This window comes from Camelina sativa, chromosome 8 (assembly GCF_000633955.1).
Source record: "Camelina sativa cultivar DH55 chromosome 8, Cs, whole genome shotgun sequence".
Taxonomy (NCBI): Eukaryota; Viridiplantae; Streptophyta; class Magnoliopsida; order Brassicales; family Brassicaceae; genus Camelina; species Camelina sativa.
In genome coordinates, this window is record NC_025692.1 from 7,468,646 (window position 1) to 7,485,940 (window position 17,295).

The 17,295-nt window shown below is 35.6% G+C and overlaps 3 protein-coding genes across 4 annotated transcripts in view; 2 read left to right on the forward strand and 1 right to left on the reverse strand.

Moving 5' to 3' along the window:
- LOC104706603 (methylthioalkylmalate synthase 3, chloroplastic-like) lies at window positions 8,220-12,061 on the forward strand. Of its 2 annotated transcripts, XM_010422798.1 has the most exons (10): window positions 8,220-8,743; window positions 9,013-9,272; window positions 9,895-10,108; window positions 10,191-10,271; window positions 10,796-10,888; window positions 10,989-11,075; window positions 11,176-11,276; window positions 11,373-11,406; window positions 11,575-11,649; window positions 11,816-12,061. In XM_010422798.1, exons 1-10 carry the CDS (start codon window positions 8,300-8,302, stop codon window positions 11,936-11,938), a joined length of 1,512 nt encoding a protein of 503 aa, XP_010421100.1. In that variant the 5' UTR covers window positions 8,220-8,299; the 3' UTR covers window positions 11,939-12,061. The 2 variants fall into 2 exon arrangements, with proteins under 2 accessions (XP_010421100.1, XP_019083909.1); XM_019228364.1 differs by lacking the exon at window positions 11,575-11,649.
- Window positions 13,398-14,604, forward strand: LOC104706604 (tetraspanin-12-like). Its single transcript, XM_010422799.2, has 2 exons — window positions 13,398-13,937; window positions 14,048-14,604. Exons 1-2 carry the CDS (start codon window positions 13,446-13,448, stop codon window positions 14,348-14,350), a joined length of 795 nt encoding a protein of 264 aa, XP_010421101.1. The 5' UTR covers window positions 13,398-13,445; the 3' UTR covers window positions 14,351-14,604.
- The window catches only part of LOC104770655 (protein CHAPERONE-LIKE PROTEIN OF POR1, chloroplastic), an 8,270-nt gene continuing 6,707 nt past the window's right edge, over window positions 15,733-17,295 (reverse strand). The window contains exons 2-6 of the mRNA XM_010422801.2: window positions 17,199-17,286; window positions 16,919-17,019; window positions 16,352-16,734; window positions 16,083-16,159; window positions 15,733-15,991 (exon numbers count right to left, since the gene is read on the reverse strand). Coding sequence (XP_010421103.1) covers window positions 15,841-15,991; window positions 16,083-16,159; window positions 16,352-16,734; window positions 16,919-17,019; window positions 17,199-17,263 — 777 coding nt within the window. The 5' untranslated portion in view covers window positions 17,264-17,286 and the 3' untranslated portion in view covers window positions 15,733-15,840. The remainder of the gene's footprint in view (window positions 15,992-16,082; window positions 16,160-16,351; window positions 16,735-16,918; window positions 17,020-17,198; window positions 17,287-17,295) is intronic.

The following is a 17,295-nucleotide window of genomic DNA, read 5'->3' on the forward strand; positions in this document are numbered from 1 at the left end:
ACAGAGAAAGACACTACGGCCAAGGCCGTGGTGGCCGTGGCGGCCGTGGCGGACAGGCCGGCCGAGGAGGCCGCGGACGTGGTGGTAAGGGCCGTACGTCCTTTAAACCGCGTACCAAGGTCAAATCGGTCTGCCACAGATGTGGTATGTCAAACCACTGGTCCAAGACTTGTAGAACTCCCAAACACCTCATTGATACATACCAAGAAGTTCTAAAGAGAAACCCGGAAGCCAACTATGCGTACATCGATGACGAAGAAGACTTCGATCATGAGAATGACGACTTGCTAGAGACTTCCGATTGTTTTCAAAATAATGATTGATTTTTGTTTTAATGCGGTTTAATTTCAATGCTTTTATGCTTTATTTTCTTTTATTGTATTGGATGATTATTTTATTTTAAATGCAATGGTTTTTATTTTATAATTGTCTCATTAAAATACAAAATTATGTCCTATTTTATAGAAATGGCCAAGGACATGAGTGAACTAGTAGTGGACAGTGGATCCAGCCACACTATACTAAGAGACAAAAGATATTTCATAGATCTTAAAATGAAAAGTGCAAATGTTAGTACAATTGCGGGTATAGCCAACATGATAGAAGGCTACGGCCAGGCTCACATTTTGTTGCCTAACGGCACACATATTGAACTAAGTGATGCCCTATACTCACCCAGCTCTAAGAGAAACTTATTGAGCTTTAAAGATATAAGATTAAATGGTTATCATGTTGAAACCAAGGGTGAAGGAACTAAAGAATTCCTATACATTACTGAAAATGTAAATGGCCAAAAGAAGGTCCTAGAGACTATACCCGCACTAGCCACTGGTTTATACCATGCTAAGATAAACATGATAGAAGCTAACATGGCTAAGCACAAAATGTTCACTGAACAATTCACTCTATGGCATGACCGGTTAGGCCACCCGGGTTCGAACATGATGCGTAAAATAATTAAGAGTTCAAATGGGCACAACCTTAAAGAGAAAAGAGTTTTCCCTAAAAATCTCAATTGTGTAGCATGTGCACAAGGGAAACTCATTACAAGACCATCACCAGTAAAAGTCACAAAAGAGACTTTGCATTTTCTGGAAAGGATACAAGGTGACATATGTGGACCAATACACCCACCTTGTGGGTCGTTTAGATATTTCATGGTTATGATCGATGCATCAACCAGATGGTCTCACGTATGCTTGTTATCCACAAGGAACCTAGCATTTGCTAGGTTGTTGGCTCAAATCATAAGATTAAGAGCACATTTTCCAGACTTTCCACTAAAGACTATACGTCTAGATAATGCTGGTGAATTTACATCCCAAGCGTTTAATGATTATTGTATGTCCATGGGGGTGAGTGTGGAACATCCTGTGGCACATGTCCATACACAAAACGGATTAGCTGAATCCTTCATTAAACGTATACAATTAATAGCTCGACCATTGTTAATGAGATCGAAGCTTCCTGTGTCGGCTTGGGGACACGCGGTCTTACATGCAGCAGAACTCATACGCATCAGGCCATCTAGTGAACACATATATTCACCATCCCAATTATTATCGGGTCAAGAGCCAGACTTATCCCATCTCAAAACATTCGGTTGTGCCGTTTATACACCCGTTGCTCCACCACAGAGAACTAAGATGGGACCTCAAAGGAGGATGGGAATATATGTGGGATATGAGTCTCCCACCATTATAAAGTATCTTGAGCCATTGACAGGAGATCTATTTAAGGCCAGATACGCGGACTGTCAATTCGTTGAGTCCGAATTCCCTACTATAGGTGGTGAGACCGGCAAGCTGGTCAAAGAATTAAAATGGAATCAAACATCCTTAAATTGGCAAGATCCTCGAACTCTAGCATGTGATGCAGAGGTTCAAAAGATTATACATTTACAACAGCTAGCTAATCAATTGCCAGATTCCTTTGCTGACCCAAAGAGAGTAACAAAATCGTACATACCAGCTTGCAATGCACCAGTACGTATTGATGTTCAAAAGGAACACAATAAACAAGTTGCTACAGAGTCTAAACCACGTTTGAAACGAGGTAGACCGTTAGGTTCCAAAGATAAAAATCCTCGAAAGTCTAAAGGTGCAAAACAGACCGAGGTTCAGGGAATTACCGAAAAACCAGACATGGCCGCGGAAATAATTAATGTACCAGGTGAAGTTCAGGACGCTGAACCTCAAGAACCTGAAGGAATTGATAACAATGAAGTATCAATCAATTACATAATGTCTGGAATAAAATGGAACCGGAAAAATGTCGACATTGATGAAATATTTATAAACAAGGTAGCACTTGAGATAAATGAGGATCTAGAACCCACATCCATATTAGAGTGCACTCAAAGTAAAGATTGGCTTAAATGGAAAGAAGCCATTGATGTGGAGTTAAACTCTTTAAAGAAGAGAAGTGTGTTTGGTCCGATCTTAAGGACGACACCTACCATTAAACCAGTTGGACACAAGTGGGTCTTTGTAAGAAAGAGAAATGAGAAAAATGAGATAGTGAGATACAAAGCACGGCTTGTAGCACAAGGATTCTCTCAAAGACCCGGCATAGATTATGAGGAGACATACTCCCCTGTGATGGATGCAACGACTTTTAGATATCTAATAAGTCTGGCCATAAGAGAAAATTTGGATTTACGGTTAATGGATGTTGTAACCGCCTATTTATATGGTCCACTGGATAATGAGATTTATATGAGATTACCAGAGGGTATAGAACATAAATGTAAAAATGGTACTCGAGACCAATACTGCATAAGGCTAGACAAATCGCTTTATGGACTGAAACAAAGTGGTCGAATGTGGTATAACCGACTAAGTGATTATTTAGCCAAGGAAGGCTATAAGAACGACCCAATCAGTCCATGTATATTCATAAAGAAGTTTGCAAACAAAGGATTTGTGATAATAGCAGTTTACGTGGATGATTTAAACATCCTCGGTACCTCTGGGGAAATCGCCCAAACTGTAGAATACCTCAAGAAAGAATTTGAGATGAAAGACCTAGGCAAAACAAAATTCTGTTTGGGATTGCAGCTTGAGTACGTAAATAATGGGATCCTTGTGCATCAAAAGGCATACACAGAAAAAGTACTCAAGAGATTTAATATGGAGCAAGCTCACCCATTGACTAGCCCAATGGTTGTTAGAAGCTTAGACTTGGATAAAGATCCATTTGCTCCTAAGAAGGCCAATGAAGAAATTCTTGGACCTGAAGTGCCTTACCTCAGTGCTATAGGAGCGTTAATGTTCCTGGCTAGTCATACTAGGCCGGACATATGCTTTGCCGTGAACCTCCTAGCAAGATATAGTTCTTGTCCAACTATACGGCACTGGAATGGTATTAAACACGTACTACGGTACCTGCGAGGGACGGTTGATTTTGGTTTATTTTATACTAACCATAACCGAGACTGTCTAGTTGGTTTTGCTGATGCAGGTTACCTATCCGATCCACACAACGGTAAGTCACAAACAGGTTATGTGTTTACGCACGGCGGTACGGCGATCTCTTGGCGTTCAATGAAGCAGACTCTTGTGGCCACATCGTCAAATCACGCGGAGATCCTAGCCATCCATGAAGCCAGCCGTGAGTGTGTTTGGTTGCGGTCCATGACTCAGCATATACGGACGGATAGCGGCTTAGAAGACAGCAAGGGAGCAACCGTCATCTACGAGGACAATACGGCTTGCATCGCCCAGCTCAAGGAAGGATACATCAAGGGAGATCGGACGAAGCACATACTGCCGAAGTTCTTCTTCACACATGAACTACAAAAGGCCGGAGAAGTTCAAGTGGTGCAAGTACAGTCCTGCGACAACTCAGCCGATCTCTTCACCAAAGCATTGCCGACATCGACGTTCAGGAAGCTCACGCACAAGATTGGGATGCGGAGACTTCAGGACTTGGAGTGATGTTTGGATCAGGGGGAGCAATGTGTGCTGTACTCTTTTTCCTTCACCAAGGTTTTGTCCCATTGGGTTTTCCTGGTAAGGTTTTAATGAGGCAGCATCCCCTAAGCACATTGCAGCGATCCCATCCAACATGGCACGGTCATCTCGTCCAAGGGGGAGTGTTGTAAAACACTTGTGGACTCCATAGACCGGCCCGCTCACAGTCCGTTAGGACATGGCCATTCGGCCCATTTACTGTCCGCACATGTACGGCCCATCGGCCATAGCTTTACGGCCCATAGCCATTGCTTCACGGCCCATGGCCTATCTTATGTACTCGATTGCTTTATGGGCTTTAGCCCTTATACTTTTATTATATATACTTGTATGCTCGACATTAATCAATAAGACTAAGAGATTTCACTTCCTAAATTCTCTAGTTTACAACAGTTCATTAATCATTAAAGATTACGTGATTATATACATGTCCCCTTACGGTTAACTAAGCATTTGAGATTTCAATCATTCTGCCTCTCTTTCACGTGTAGTTTTACACAGTATTATTTTAAAATACGTGTTGTTTTGTATTTTTCAATATAAATATTTGATAAGTGTTTTAATTTTATCTTTACTAATTTAACGTATTGCCCAATGAAAAAAAAATATATTATATACTGTATTAGTTTAGGATGAAACAAAAAATTTAATTATTTTTTTAATGTGTGCAAAATTCTTAAACGACACGAAATATGACGAGTATAAAACATGACGAGTATACGTATAAAACATGAATTGTCTCATCATATGTATTAGAGTCGTTTTCTATCCTATGGTCGTTGATAGCTATATTGTCGTTCTATATGTGGGACATGTTACCTTAAATGGAAATATATTTGTGCTCTCTTTCAAACTATTCGGGGAATAAGATTTCAAGCTTTTAGCGAAANTTTTTTTTTTTTTTTTTTTTTTTTTTTTTTTTTTTTGTTGCAAAACCCTATTGGCTTTCTATTTCCATGTCGGGACAAACTTTCGAGTCCTCTACAGAACCAAAATCCTTCCCCAGACGTTCTGCTTGAGATTGAGTTGACGTTTGTAATTGAGAGATTCCCAGTATAAGAAGTAATTGTCGTTTATGCTATCTAGAAATCTCTTCTTTTTCTCTTTGTGGTATTATCATTGAGTTTAATTTTTTCTCATATTTTTTTTTGTCTTTCTATATGCATGTGGGACACGTTACTCTTAACGGAAATTATTTGTGTTCTCTCTCAAATGATCTCTGTATTTATTTGCATGGAAAGAAATGTTGGTTCCACTACCAAGCCAAATAATATTATTCTCATAACTCCACTCGAGAGTGTATTGATGGTGTGGTTTAGGTATCTCCAGCATAATCAGGTACAAAAATTCTGGTAGAGATGAGGAAACACACACAAGAATATTTTGAGAAATAGGCTTACTTGCTTTAATAGCTCTTGTTCTACCCCTTTTAAATTTGACGTCATGTGTAAAATATTGAGAAAAAATATATACTCGTAATCTCAATTTTTTTTTTGGTGTGTCTCAAACTCGTAATCTCTACTAAGAGTTAAAAAAAAATTCGTAAAAAAAAATGTATTGGACAATATTCTATGGTATCTTGCTCTTTCGTTTTTGTAATTATTGCTTTCAATTTTTTAGAATTATAAATGTTATGAGAATAATATAAGATTTGGCATCTGAAATAGTTAATTCCATATGTTTCTTTTATATTTTTTATCCTCAAACAATCCATATGTTCAGTTGTTATTTTTTTCTTTGCTCATAATTTTAATTTGAAATCCATGAACCAATAATAGTGGATTAAAAAAAAGCAATTAAGATCTGTAAATAATATTTTCCAGTAAAAAACCTTAATAATTTTTTTGTACCCACAGGCAAATGAACATATTAGTCAAATAATATCGAATAAGGTTTGGTCAATTTTCTACAACAGACTTGCTATTTCTTTACAGAGATTAGTCAGTGACACCTACCTGGTGGTGCATAACATGTGATTTATATGTCCTAATATTGTATTTGCTTTTAATTAGTGACTAATATAATATTAACTATTAGTTAAAAGGGAGTGTATGAAAGAAAACATAATAATAATAAATTATCCTTTGGTTTTCTTGCTTTTACTGTGGTTCCTACTATAGTTGAGCATCTGTTGCGGGACTATGCCATTAGGTGCCGTAGACGTATTCGAGTGTAATTGTTTTTTCATTTTGTTATAAAGTTCTAGGAGTAGAAAATAATATACTACCACATCCTTACTTTACACTTGGTTGTTTCCAAAAAGTAATTAGATACTACTCACTTTGCCAATTTCGAAAACTAAAAATATAAATTAAAGATATATGTTCACGATTTTTTTCTTTAATTTCCTAAGATTTATTTGAGCATAATGAATTAAGAATACAAAACTACACAATCAGTTGATGTTTTAAAGAAAATGTATCAGATTTTTATCAACTTGTCATTAAAAGGTGGAACAAATCATAATAAAATGATAATATATATGTATATATATATATATATAATTCTTGCTTCATAACTATAGAAAATTCAGTAAAATATAATTAGTACAACCAGTTCCGAAAATAAACAGCGAAGGTATGGAGTCTACAAAATATATGCCTCCACTCATTAGTATTCAATACGTATTACCACATCGTATCTTTTCACTTTAGTTGTTTTTAAAAACTAGTCAACTGTTTCGAACAAAAAAAAGACACTAGTCAATTATTCACTACCCAAAGTTTCAATTAAAAATCTGAATATATAATTTAAGTTTTGACCAAATAATCGAAAAGCAAAAGGCCTTAGTTATATTTGTAAAACTTCAACCGTGTAGCATACTTTATCGATATTATTATAGCAAAAATATTCTGACATTGTAGCATACTTAATAATGTAGAAGAGTTGCTTTGTGCTGTTCTTTGTATGAATTCGTCTAAACTATCGACTATTCCAAATGATTCGTATTGCTACATTTTGGTTAATAGTTTCTGAATCATTAAAAATAAAAAAATTTATCAGAAAAGTAGGTCAAATCATCTCATATAATTTGGCAATAGACAAATATAAGGTCCATTATGTGGATCACCTTATGAAACAATTGATCAAACTTCATTTTTTTGTGCATAACACGTTTGATCAGATCTTAGTAATTCCAAAAAAATAGTATCAACGAATAAAACCTTGCACAAGTAGACGAGATCATAAATTATATTTAGATGATGTGGTAAAGTCTATTATACTTAATCAACCCAAAAAAAAAAACAACAACTAGAGTTGGTTTAAGTAACAAGTTGACATAAGTTTATACTACACATCCCCGCAGACTTTTTCCATTGTATCCAAACGAAAGAAAGAGTAGCAGTCTCCAGTTAATAACTCGAAAATTTGCATACATGGATTAAAAATAATAATGGCATTATCCCTTTAATGACATTTTACGTAACAGTCTTTTTACTAACAAAGCAAATAAAGGTATAGATAGTAGCTATCAATTTCTGGTAGTTAACACAAGATCTGTTATTGTATAGGATTACTTTATTTTTATTTTATTTTTATACATGGTTTTATTTTAATTACTCTTCCTTTAACTAATTATGCTGAGAAAAAAAAATAATACCAGAAACTTATTAATGTAAATGCAACTGTAACTGTAATAACAATTCTAAAGTAATTTCAACTAAGTTTGTTTTCTGGTATTTTTTTTGTAAATAATAATGATCTTATATATCTCACTAATCCTCAATAACATTAAAACATTTGTAATACTCGTTTTATCTATTTTGTTTTCATCAATCAACTTATAATGTGTGTTACAAATTTATTAGAAAAAAAAATACGCTTAAGATGGGGATGATTTTGGAGTTGAAGCATTAGTAATTTTTGGTTAAGAGTAGTGAAGTCTGAGAAACAGAACTACACGTCTGAAACCCAAAAAGTGTAGTAGATATATAAAGTAATTGAAAATGTTGCGTAAAATTTTAACACACCTACTTTGTATCAGAACCATATGTTTGACAGAGTTGCAATGGATTAGTTTACTTGGGCGTGGGAGTGGGCAGGGATGTTCTGCAAACAATAAAGAAAACATGTTAATAAGATATATAAAAAAAAACACATAATAACACCAAGTCACCAACACTTTATCGTTTATTATCACAAAAAAAAAAAAAAAAAAACGTTTTGAGTCAAATTAAATATGTCTACCTAGTACCTATATATATATATATATATATATCATAATGTACGTGTAGTCTATCTCATTGCAATTCAGTTTTCTCATTATATACCTTTCAAGATAAATAAAAAAATTTCTCTCTTTCTGTCCTACGTACTCTACAGTTATGGCTTCGGTACTTCGCACATCTTCCAGTATGATCACGTCCACTGGTCACCCCATCGTTGTCCCGTCAGTGTTACCCATTAAATCTTCTCTTCCCTCTATCCGCCTGACCCGTCCGTGCAACAAATCGACTTCGCTCATCTCATGTTGCTCCTCTGGGTCCAAAAAGGTGGCAACTAGTGCTACTGACCTCAAACCCATCGTGGAACAGTGGCCGGAGTACATACCGAACAAGCTCCCAAACAAGAAGTATGTACGTGTACTCGACACGACACTTCGTGAGGGCGAACAAGCTCCAGGTGGATCTCTTACTCCACAACAGAAGCTAAAGATTGCACGCCAACTCGCTAAACTCCGAGTAGACATCATGGAAGTCGGGTTTCCCGGGTCATCGGAAGAAGAGTTTGAAACCGTTAAAGCCATCGCCAAGACCGTGGGAAATGAGGTTGTTTCTTTATTTCCTTCAGTTAAAATGATAATATACAGATTTTTTTCCTTCATGCAAAGTGTTAGGGATCTTCCATCGGAAGTGAGAAATAACAAACACCAGTGTATAAGAGATATTGATCAATGAACTCATTGCACGTTGTTTTGGGTTGGAAACTCATGACTGCTTACACAGATATTAATTACTAACATAAATGGAGTAATTTTCAGATTTTGCGATTAAAAAAAAGAAAACTTATTGAACAACTATGTTGGTGGTATCCTTAGGTGGATGTGGAAACAGGTTATGTCCCAGTGATATCCACCCTTGCACGAAGCAAACATAGAGACATCGAGGCCGCTTGGAATGCGGTGAAGTACGCAAAGAGGCCGAGGATATGCATATTCACATCTACGAGTGACATTCACATGAAATATAAATTGAAAAAGACTCAAGAAGAAGTGATCGAGATGTCCTTAAGTAGTATTAGGTTCGCAAAAAGCTTAGGCTTCCATGACATCCAATTTGGTTGCGAAGACGGCTGCAGGTAAATATCTAAAAACTTGAATTTGAATATATATTGACGTTTGTATCATTTAGTTTCACGTTACAATTTTTTTTGTAATATAATCTTACGTTTGCATTTGCATTTATATTTTGCAAGAATAATATATATAAAATACAAATGAAAATAATGTTTTGGTTTGTTTTTAAAACATAAAATTTCAATTTAAAGTGATATTTTAGGTTTGCCCAAAAAAGAACATTTTTTACATGCACGTCCTTAAGTGCAACAACACACGGAAATTAGAGCATCTCCATGGGTTATTTTTAGTGAGTGTGAAGATAATAAAAATATAAAAATAATAAAAAGTTGAGTAGAGAGAGACACAGTGTCTACTCAGATTTCCATAGACTCTCTGAGATCTCCTTCTCATTATGTGTCATAAGCTGATTGGTTGATTTTTTAAAAATAAACAAATTAGATAATATTGTTATATTAAAATATTTTTTGAGAACCCATTTTGAAAGGATTACCGATGATGATGCTCTGAACGTTTGAAACAGGACGATCATAATATAAAAACTATTAGCCATTAAGTTATGACATTAAAAAATGATCCTGTCATATTCGGCATTTTTAAAAAACTAGTGTGATTCTAATTCAGGTCGGAGAAGAACTTTATATGTAAGATTCTCGGAGAAGCGATTAAAGCGGGTGCAACCTCGGTGTGCATCGCGGACACTGTAGGGATCACCATGCCGCACGAATTCGGAGAACTCGTAAGCTATGTGAAAGCAAACACTCCTGGAATTGATGATGTTGTCTTCAGCGTTCATTGCCACAATGACCTTGGTCTTGCAACCGCTAACACACTCGCGGTACTTAACTAAATTGCCTCACAAAAATAGAATATCAAGATTATGACAGAAATATGGAACAATATATTTACATTATATATAGGCTGTATGTGCTGGAGTAAGACAATTCGAAGTAACAATCAATGGAATAGGTGAAAGAAGTGGGAATGCGCCGCTTGAAGAGGTAAGATATTGTCGAATCATGAGTATCTTTCTTTGGTATAGCAAAGTAAAAATTTTAAAATGTGGCTTTAACCTTGCTACTATTTTACTACTTATTTTAGAAGACTAGCTAATAAAACCACCAAAATGATACAAACCCAAAAACAAAGCATTTAATAATAGCGAGTCACTGAAAATATGCTAGAGTTGTACTTGTATTAAAAACATGGTAAATTGAAGTTAACAATGTCATATGAAAATATTGTAAAAGCAGGGGAAAAAAATAAGTTGAAGAAAAAATTAAGAATTAGTACGTCAAATGTACAGGCTAAAAAGGTAAGATGTAATGGAATTGACACTAAGAAAGAGAGGAAATGGTATCACATGAATCATGTAACCCTTATATTAAGTATTTAAAACGATAGCCATCGCACCAACCAATAGAATCATGTAATGTGACTCATAAATAAAGTATTTAGATTGTGGACTCATGCTTATATAATTCATTTGCTTTGTGGAATAACCCGATTCTGTGACTGTATGTAGGTCGTGATGGCTTTGAAATGTCGAGGAGAATATCTGCTGGATGGTGTTTACACAAATATAAACACACGCCAAATTATGGCTACTAGCAAGATGGTAACTTTATAATACACAAATTGAAATTTACTATTAATGATGCTATATTTCCGGCCTTCAGTATTAACAAAAATAAATATGTAAACTATTGAGCGCGCAGGTTCAAGAATATACCGGCTTGTATGTTCAACCACATAAGCCCATAATCGGAGACAACTGTTTTGTTCATGAGAGCGGCATTCACCAGGTTCCGTAGTTCATAATATTATATATGTATGACTATGACATAAGAAAATTAAATATGATATGGCATAAAATAGATGGTAACATATTCAGACATTTTGCAGGATGGAATATTGAAAAATCGAAGTACATATGAGATCTTATCACCAGAAGATATTGGGATCGTAAATTCTCAAAATTCTGGACTTGTTCTTGGAAAGCTTAGGTAAAGTGATGTTTCTTTGTTTTAGATTACTAAAACTACGTATACCGTACGTACCGTTGTTTGATTAATCATTTAAACATCAATGAATATTTGCAGTGGACGTCATGCTGTAAAAGACCGGCTGAAAGAGGTACCCTTATGATTTCGTAATAGATCTTTCAATCATATAATGAATAATGATCATACATATGCATGGGACCATTGCACGTTAGGGATGCCACTTTTTGGAGATAAATTTTTGGTTACTCATATATATATATATATATATATATATGTTTGTTTTTTTTCTGTATCTCAGCTGGGATACGAAATCAGTGATGAGAAATTTAAAGACATCTTCTCACGATTCAGAGATTTAACCAAGCAGAAAAAGGTTTTCCATCAAATATTTTGTATCTTCTCATGTACATATATTATATATATGCGTTAACTCCGAAGTATTTTTAATTATATATGATATATTATTAACATAAGATTTTTTTAAGAATATTAGAAAGGCCTTCACACTTATTTTATTTTCAATATGTTAACTTTTTCAGAGAATCACGGACGCTGATCTGAAGGCATTAGTGGTGAAGGGTAATGAAATCTCATTAAAGAAATTAAACAGTAATGGAATTAACAAACTCATGTCAATCCCTCAGCTTTCCTCTGTGGTATAAGTTTGTGAAGACGTCGCTGTATTTGATATTAAATTCCTTTTTTATACTAAATCAAGTTTTATTTGATATGCATGTCTTGTTGTTGTAATGAAACTAATCTATAATAACAATAATTTTGCTCTATATATAATCCAGGTAAAATTGACAAAAGAATTGTTAAAGCAATGTGTCATTTTTTCTGGGTGTTCGGGTCGGGGTCTTGTTATAGAATTGTTACAAAGATATATATATTTCTTGCTTTATGTGGGATATATTACTCTAAATGGATAATTATGCGTGCTTTCTTTGGAACCATTTAAAGAAAAAAATTTCATGTCGGGACAAACTTTTGATTCCACTACGTATCCAAAGAATACGTTTCCCCTAGCCTTACTTGAGAGTGGATTGACCGTATAAATAGTGAAATAACGATCGATATAGTTGAGTATGCCCTTAAAAACGCCACAAGTCAAACATATGATCATATCAAAAAAAAAAATCATCTATGTATGGCCCGATAGATAGTTCATAGTAATTAGATTAATTAAACGTTATGGAAAACCCTCTCATATTTATTCTAAACAAGTCAGAACAAAGGACATGATAACATTTTCTCAACACATTATAGATTTTTGTTTTTCAAGAAGATACTTAATTCAGAACCTCTTCATTTTTATCAAAAATAAAGATTCTTTTTAAAAATAAATAATTATATCCAAAATATAACTTTTGTGTTCAAAAGAATTTAGCTCTATCATTCTACTAGTTTTAGGATGCACCCAAAAAGTGAACCCCAAAATGAAGTTATAATGTTTATGTTCACCCATACCACATAAACCCGAATTCCTTCTAATTAAAATCATACAAAAAAAACAATCGTTCTCATATGATATTAAACCAAATTTTCTTATATACGAACAGTGACATTGATAAATCACCAATGGAGGCAAAGTCAAAGCCCAAAGGGCTTGCAATTCAACACCGTCCAAGAACCACACATAAATAATTTAGTTAGTGGTGACCACGTCAGAACATAGTGGCCGAAGCCGATGTGGTAATCACGTAATTTATGACGAACGTCAGGGGTGATAACATTTGCCACGTAGAAATACAAACTACTCACAATAACCGTTTTACTACTGTTACCCAAAAAAAAAAAAACAATCCACATGTTTTTTAAGAAACATAATTAATTTTCAATTTGCGTATATAATAACTTAAACTTAAATTTTGACAAGTTATTTCTTCAGAATGTATTTTTCCAAATAAAACGAATTTTTATAACATAAGTCGTCAACCAAAGAGAGAGGGAAAAAAAAACATAGTATACAATTTCTATTTTTTAACTTTTTTTTAAACACTCACACATTTTACAAATTGTTTACGTAAAAATAAGTTCAATATTCCTTTTGCATCCTCGTATAGACAAGTATTTAAAATCAATCATACTTGAAACGTTTCGTTTTCTCCACAACCGCAATTTTACTTCTCTTCCTTCTCTCCGGCCCAAAATAACCGCCCATAAACAATGCTCCGGCTAAGCAACGCCGCTGTAATAACAACCAATGCAATCCTCGCATTGATCGGCCTCGCAACTCTATCTTTCTCCATCTACGTCTTCGTTCACGGTCCATCACAGTGTCAACGCTTCGTTCAAAACCCTCTCATCGTGACAGCGACTCTCCTTTTCTTCATCTCCTCCTTAGGCCTTATCGCCGCACTCTACGGTAGCCACATCATCATCACTCTCTACCTTTTTTTCCTCTTCCTCTCCATCCTTCTTCTCCTTGCCGTCTCTATCTTCATCTTCCTTGTCACGAATCCCACTGCCGGAAAAGCGTTTTCCGGCAAAGGAATAGGTCATGCCAAGACCGGAGATCTCCAGAACTGGATCGGGAACCATTTCCTTCGAGGGAAGAACTGGGAAGGGATCACCAAATGTTTGTCTGATTCTAGGGTTTGTAAGAGGTTTGGTCCACAAGACGTTGACTTCGACTCCAAACATCTCTCGAACGTGCAGGTATGTGTTTATACATTTCTATGTTTGCAAAACTAGACAACAATCTATCAGCGGTTCTTATTTAACAATGATTTAAAAACGGTTTTTGTTTTTATTTTTCTTTCGTTTAGTTTGGTTGTTGTCGACCTCCCGTAGAATGTGGGTTCGAATCAAAGAATGCCACGTTCTGGACAGTTCCGGAGACATCAACTGCGGCGATGGTAGGGGATTGTAAAGCATGGAGTAACACTCAGAGCCAATTATGTTACGCGTGCGAGTCGTGTAAGATTGGAGTTTTGAAAGGGATAAGAAAAAGATGGAGAATTCTTCTCTTGTTTAATCTTCTTCTCATACTTCTCGTCGTGCTTCTTTACTCATGCGGCTGCTGTGTCAGAAATAACAATCGTGTTCCATGGAAGCGCCGGTTCCTCTAAAACTCCTTCCACCTTTTTTTCCTAATTAATTTATTATTTCTTCTATTTTTATTTTGAATATTAATTAGTTGGTGTGATGTTTCTCTTCTAGTGAACTATAATTGTCTTTGTTATGAATATTGGTTTGACAAAAATGGGTTTTGGTTATGTTATTGTGTGAATGCAATGGCAGGAACCTTCATAATATGTGAACATTGCATAATAGACAGACTATTCCAATGTATTCTGATTAATAATTCACGTTTGCTCACACATTTGAGTTTGGATAAAAATAAATAGAAAAAAGAGTTACATATGTATGTGAATTAATTAACACGTAAAGTTGGTTGTGAAGGAGGAAAGAAGCACTTAAAGCAAAAACTTTGTTTGAAGATACATTGCCTGATTATACAATCCGAACAAATCTTGTGGCAACTGTCGTAGTCGGTGCAAAGCCCTCCACGTTATTTTATGGCATCTCTCACTTCTTCACCTAATCTCGTCCTTCCATGCTCTATTAGCTACCCACAAACCTAAGGATATTTATTCATATATAACTACATATGGGTATTATTCAAAATTGTTCTTCAATATGTTTGCATATCTAGCAACTGATAAATGGCTCTAGCGCTCTAGTCTAGAAAAAATGTTTAGAAACGACTAGAGAAGTCTTTAACAACACGAGGTATCATGGTGTTTAAATATTGACCGATTGAATTTTTTAAAAAAATTAATATTATAATAGTTGACTGATATGATGGACTCACACGAAAGAGACGACAGAATGGGGAGAATACTACTTTGCTTTCCTTCCTCCATTATGATAATTTTGATTCCTATATCTTCTTTTTTTTTCTTGTATAATGTTAAGGTAATTTTGATCCATCCTGTACATGAGTATATATTATACATAAATATTCTAACGGCAAGCAAGAGATTTGGAAGATTCGTATACACAATTGAGCTGATCGATTTTGACATCGAATTTACATAGTTTTGGAAGAAAATTCTTGGTTTGACTAGCCATGTTTACATCAATACACATAAACTTGTATTTATAACCAGGTTTCTGATTGTTCTCAATGAAAGACTTGAGAGTTTTCAGTCAACAAGGAAGAAAGTATCTATTGATACGTTTTATTAATCCGGTGAGACTGAATGGTACGCCTTGGAAATACCCATCACTCAGTTTTACAGTATTGCTCGAAAAGTTCAGAACAAATGTGAATCGAGAAATAGACCCCAGGATTCAGTGATCGACTTATTCTATGTTTCTCTTTGTCTCACTCATAAAGTCAATAATGATATAACTTTGATTACTCGTCAAAGTTTGAGAGGAAAGTAGAAACTGAAATCTTTCTTGAAGGGTTATAGTTACTTTGGAACCCGATTGATTTTTTACGAGAATGAGAAATCAATCAAACACTTAACAACTTCACTAATATTCCTGAAGCATCGTTCGGTAAATGTTGTGGGCAAAACAACAAAAAGTGTCTGGATGAAACCGCAACTTACTTGAGGAAAGTACACGATAGAAACAAAAACCCATAAGCGACCAGTGATGTTAGGAGCTCGAGTGTCCATGTCGGGTGAAGGAGTAAAGTCGGAATCATGGGAATGACTAGTGAACCGCAGAACCACCCAGCCGCTAATGCTCCAATTCTGCAATCATAAAAGCCAAACAGATCATGAAACAACGAGTGACCTCTTTGAGTTTTTCATTTCAGCTAATTTGATAGGACCAGTAGTTTACCCGATTAGACAAGCTCTCCCCAAGCTCTTTGTCTTCTCATTCAAGAAATATATGCACGCAGCCAATGATACCGCCACCTACAAGTACAGCCAAAGAAATCAGAAACCAGTATATGCAAAACAAAATAAGAAGAGAAACTCGTCAACTCTATCTAGGGGTCGAATAATTAATCCTGTGCGAAGGTGTCTAGTATATAGATTAGCTGATCAGATGCTACACTAGATTGTATACTAAAGATTAACAAGGCCATAGTATAAGTAGTAGCAAACCTGAAACGCAGGACCGCCTTCTGCTGAGTTCATGATACTCCAACCACCCATGAAGGCAAAGAGGAAAAGTCTTCTGAATATAGTATCCATCGGAGGCATTTCAACAAAATCAAGAAGAGCCTTGAGCCAAGGAGGAGATTCGTCAACTTTCTTCTTCAACCTAGTTTTAAGATTGATCTTAGTCTTCTTCCTTTTAATAAAACTAGACATTAGAAGCTTCTCAAAGGCCCCTTCTATAGATTCTTCACTTCTCTCATGTCCAGCGTACTGCTGTAAGAGAAAGTTACGAGAGGCCCAGATTTCTTCCTCGGAAGCGTATGGACTAATTCCTAAACGTTTGTACGGGTCCCAAACTCTGGTCCGAGGAAACGTGGGGACATTGCCTATATAACAAATTCATTGAGATACATGAGCAACAACTAAAAAATGCTCAAAGCTTGAGAAAGTGAACTCTACACTAAATCATTCGAATTGTTCCAAAAAAAAAAAAAGATGAAATTTTTGGATAAGAAAGTACTAAATCCTAATCGAAAGTGACTAAATTGAGGGGAGAAGAGAAGACAATACCTCCATACGAAGAATCAAGGGTGCACTTAACACTTGTTAAGCTTCTTGGAGCATTCCGAAATGGTAACAGCGATGACTTATTGAAATTTCGTACGAGAGAACTGAAAAAAATTAGAAAACAACGATTACAGAAGCTCATAAGAATTCAATTCCTGAGACTTACAGAGACAAACCCTAAAATTATCCGGCTATGACTGGAACGAAACACCAGCTAATTGCGACGAGCTAATTCAAAATCCCTAAGAAAAGGCGAAGAGGGAGAGAGAGAGAGTAAGATTACAGCTTTGATGGAGCGATGAACGGAGAAGATACAGTAGTACCGGAGAGAAGAAGAGACGAAGACATGGTGGTTCCTCCGCCGGACTAACCCGACGGCG

Coding starts and splice junctions, on each gene's coding strand:
- LOC104706603 (XM_010422798.1), top strand. CDS start 8,300: ATGGCTTCGGTACTTCGCACATCTTCCAGTATGATCACGTCCACTGGT. Junction 9,273..9,894: donor GGTTGCGAAGACGGCTGCAG/GTAAATATCTAA, acceptor ATTCTAATTCAG/GTCGGAGAAGAACTTTATAT. Junction 10,109..10,190: donor CAACCGCTAACACACTCGCG/GTACTTAACTAA, acceptor CATTATATATAG/GCTGTATGTGCTGGAGTAAG.
- LOC104706604 (XM_010422799.2), top strand. CDS start 13,446: ATGCTCCGGCTAAGCAACGCCGCTGTAATAACAACCAATGCAATCCTC. Junction 13,938..14,047: donor AACATCTCTCGAACGTGCAG/GTATGTGTTTAT, acceptor TCTTTCGTTTAG/TTTGGTTGTTGTCGACCTCC.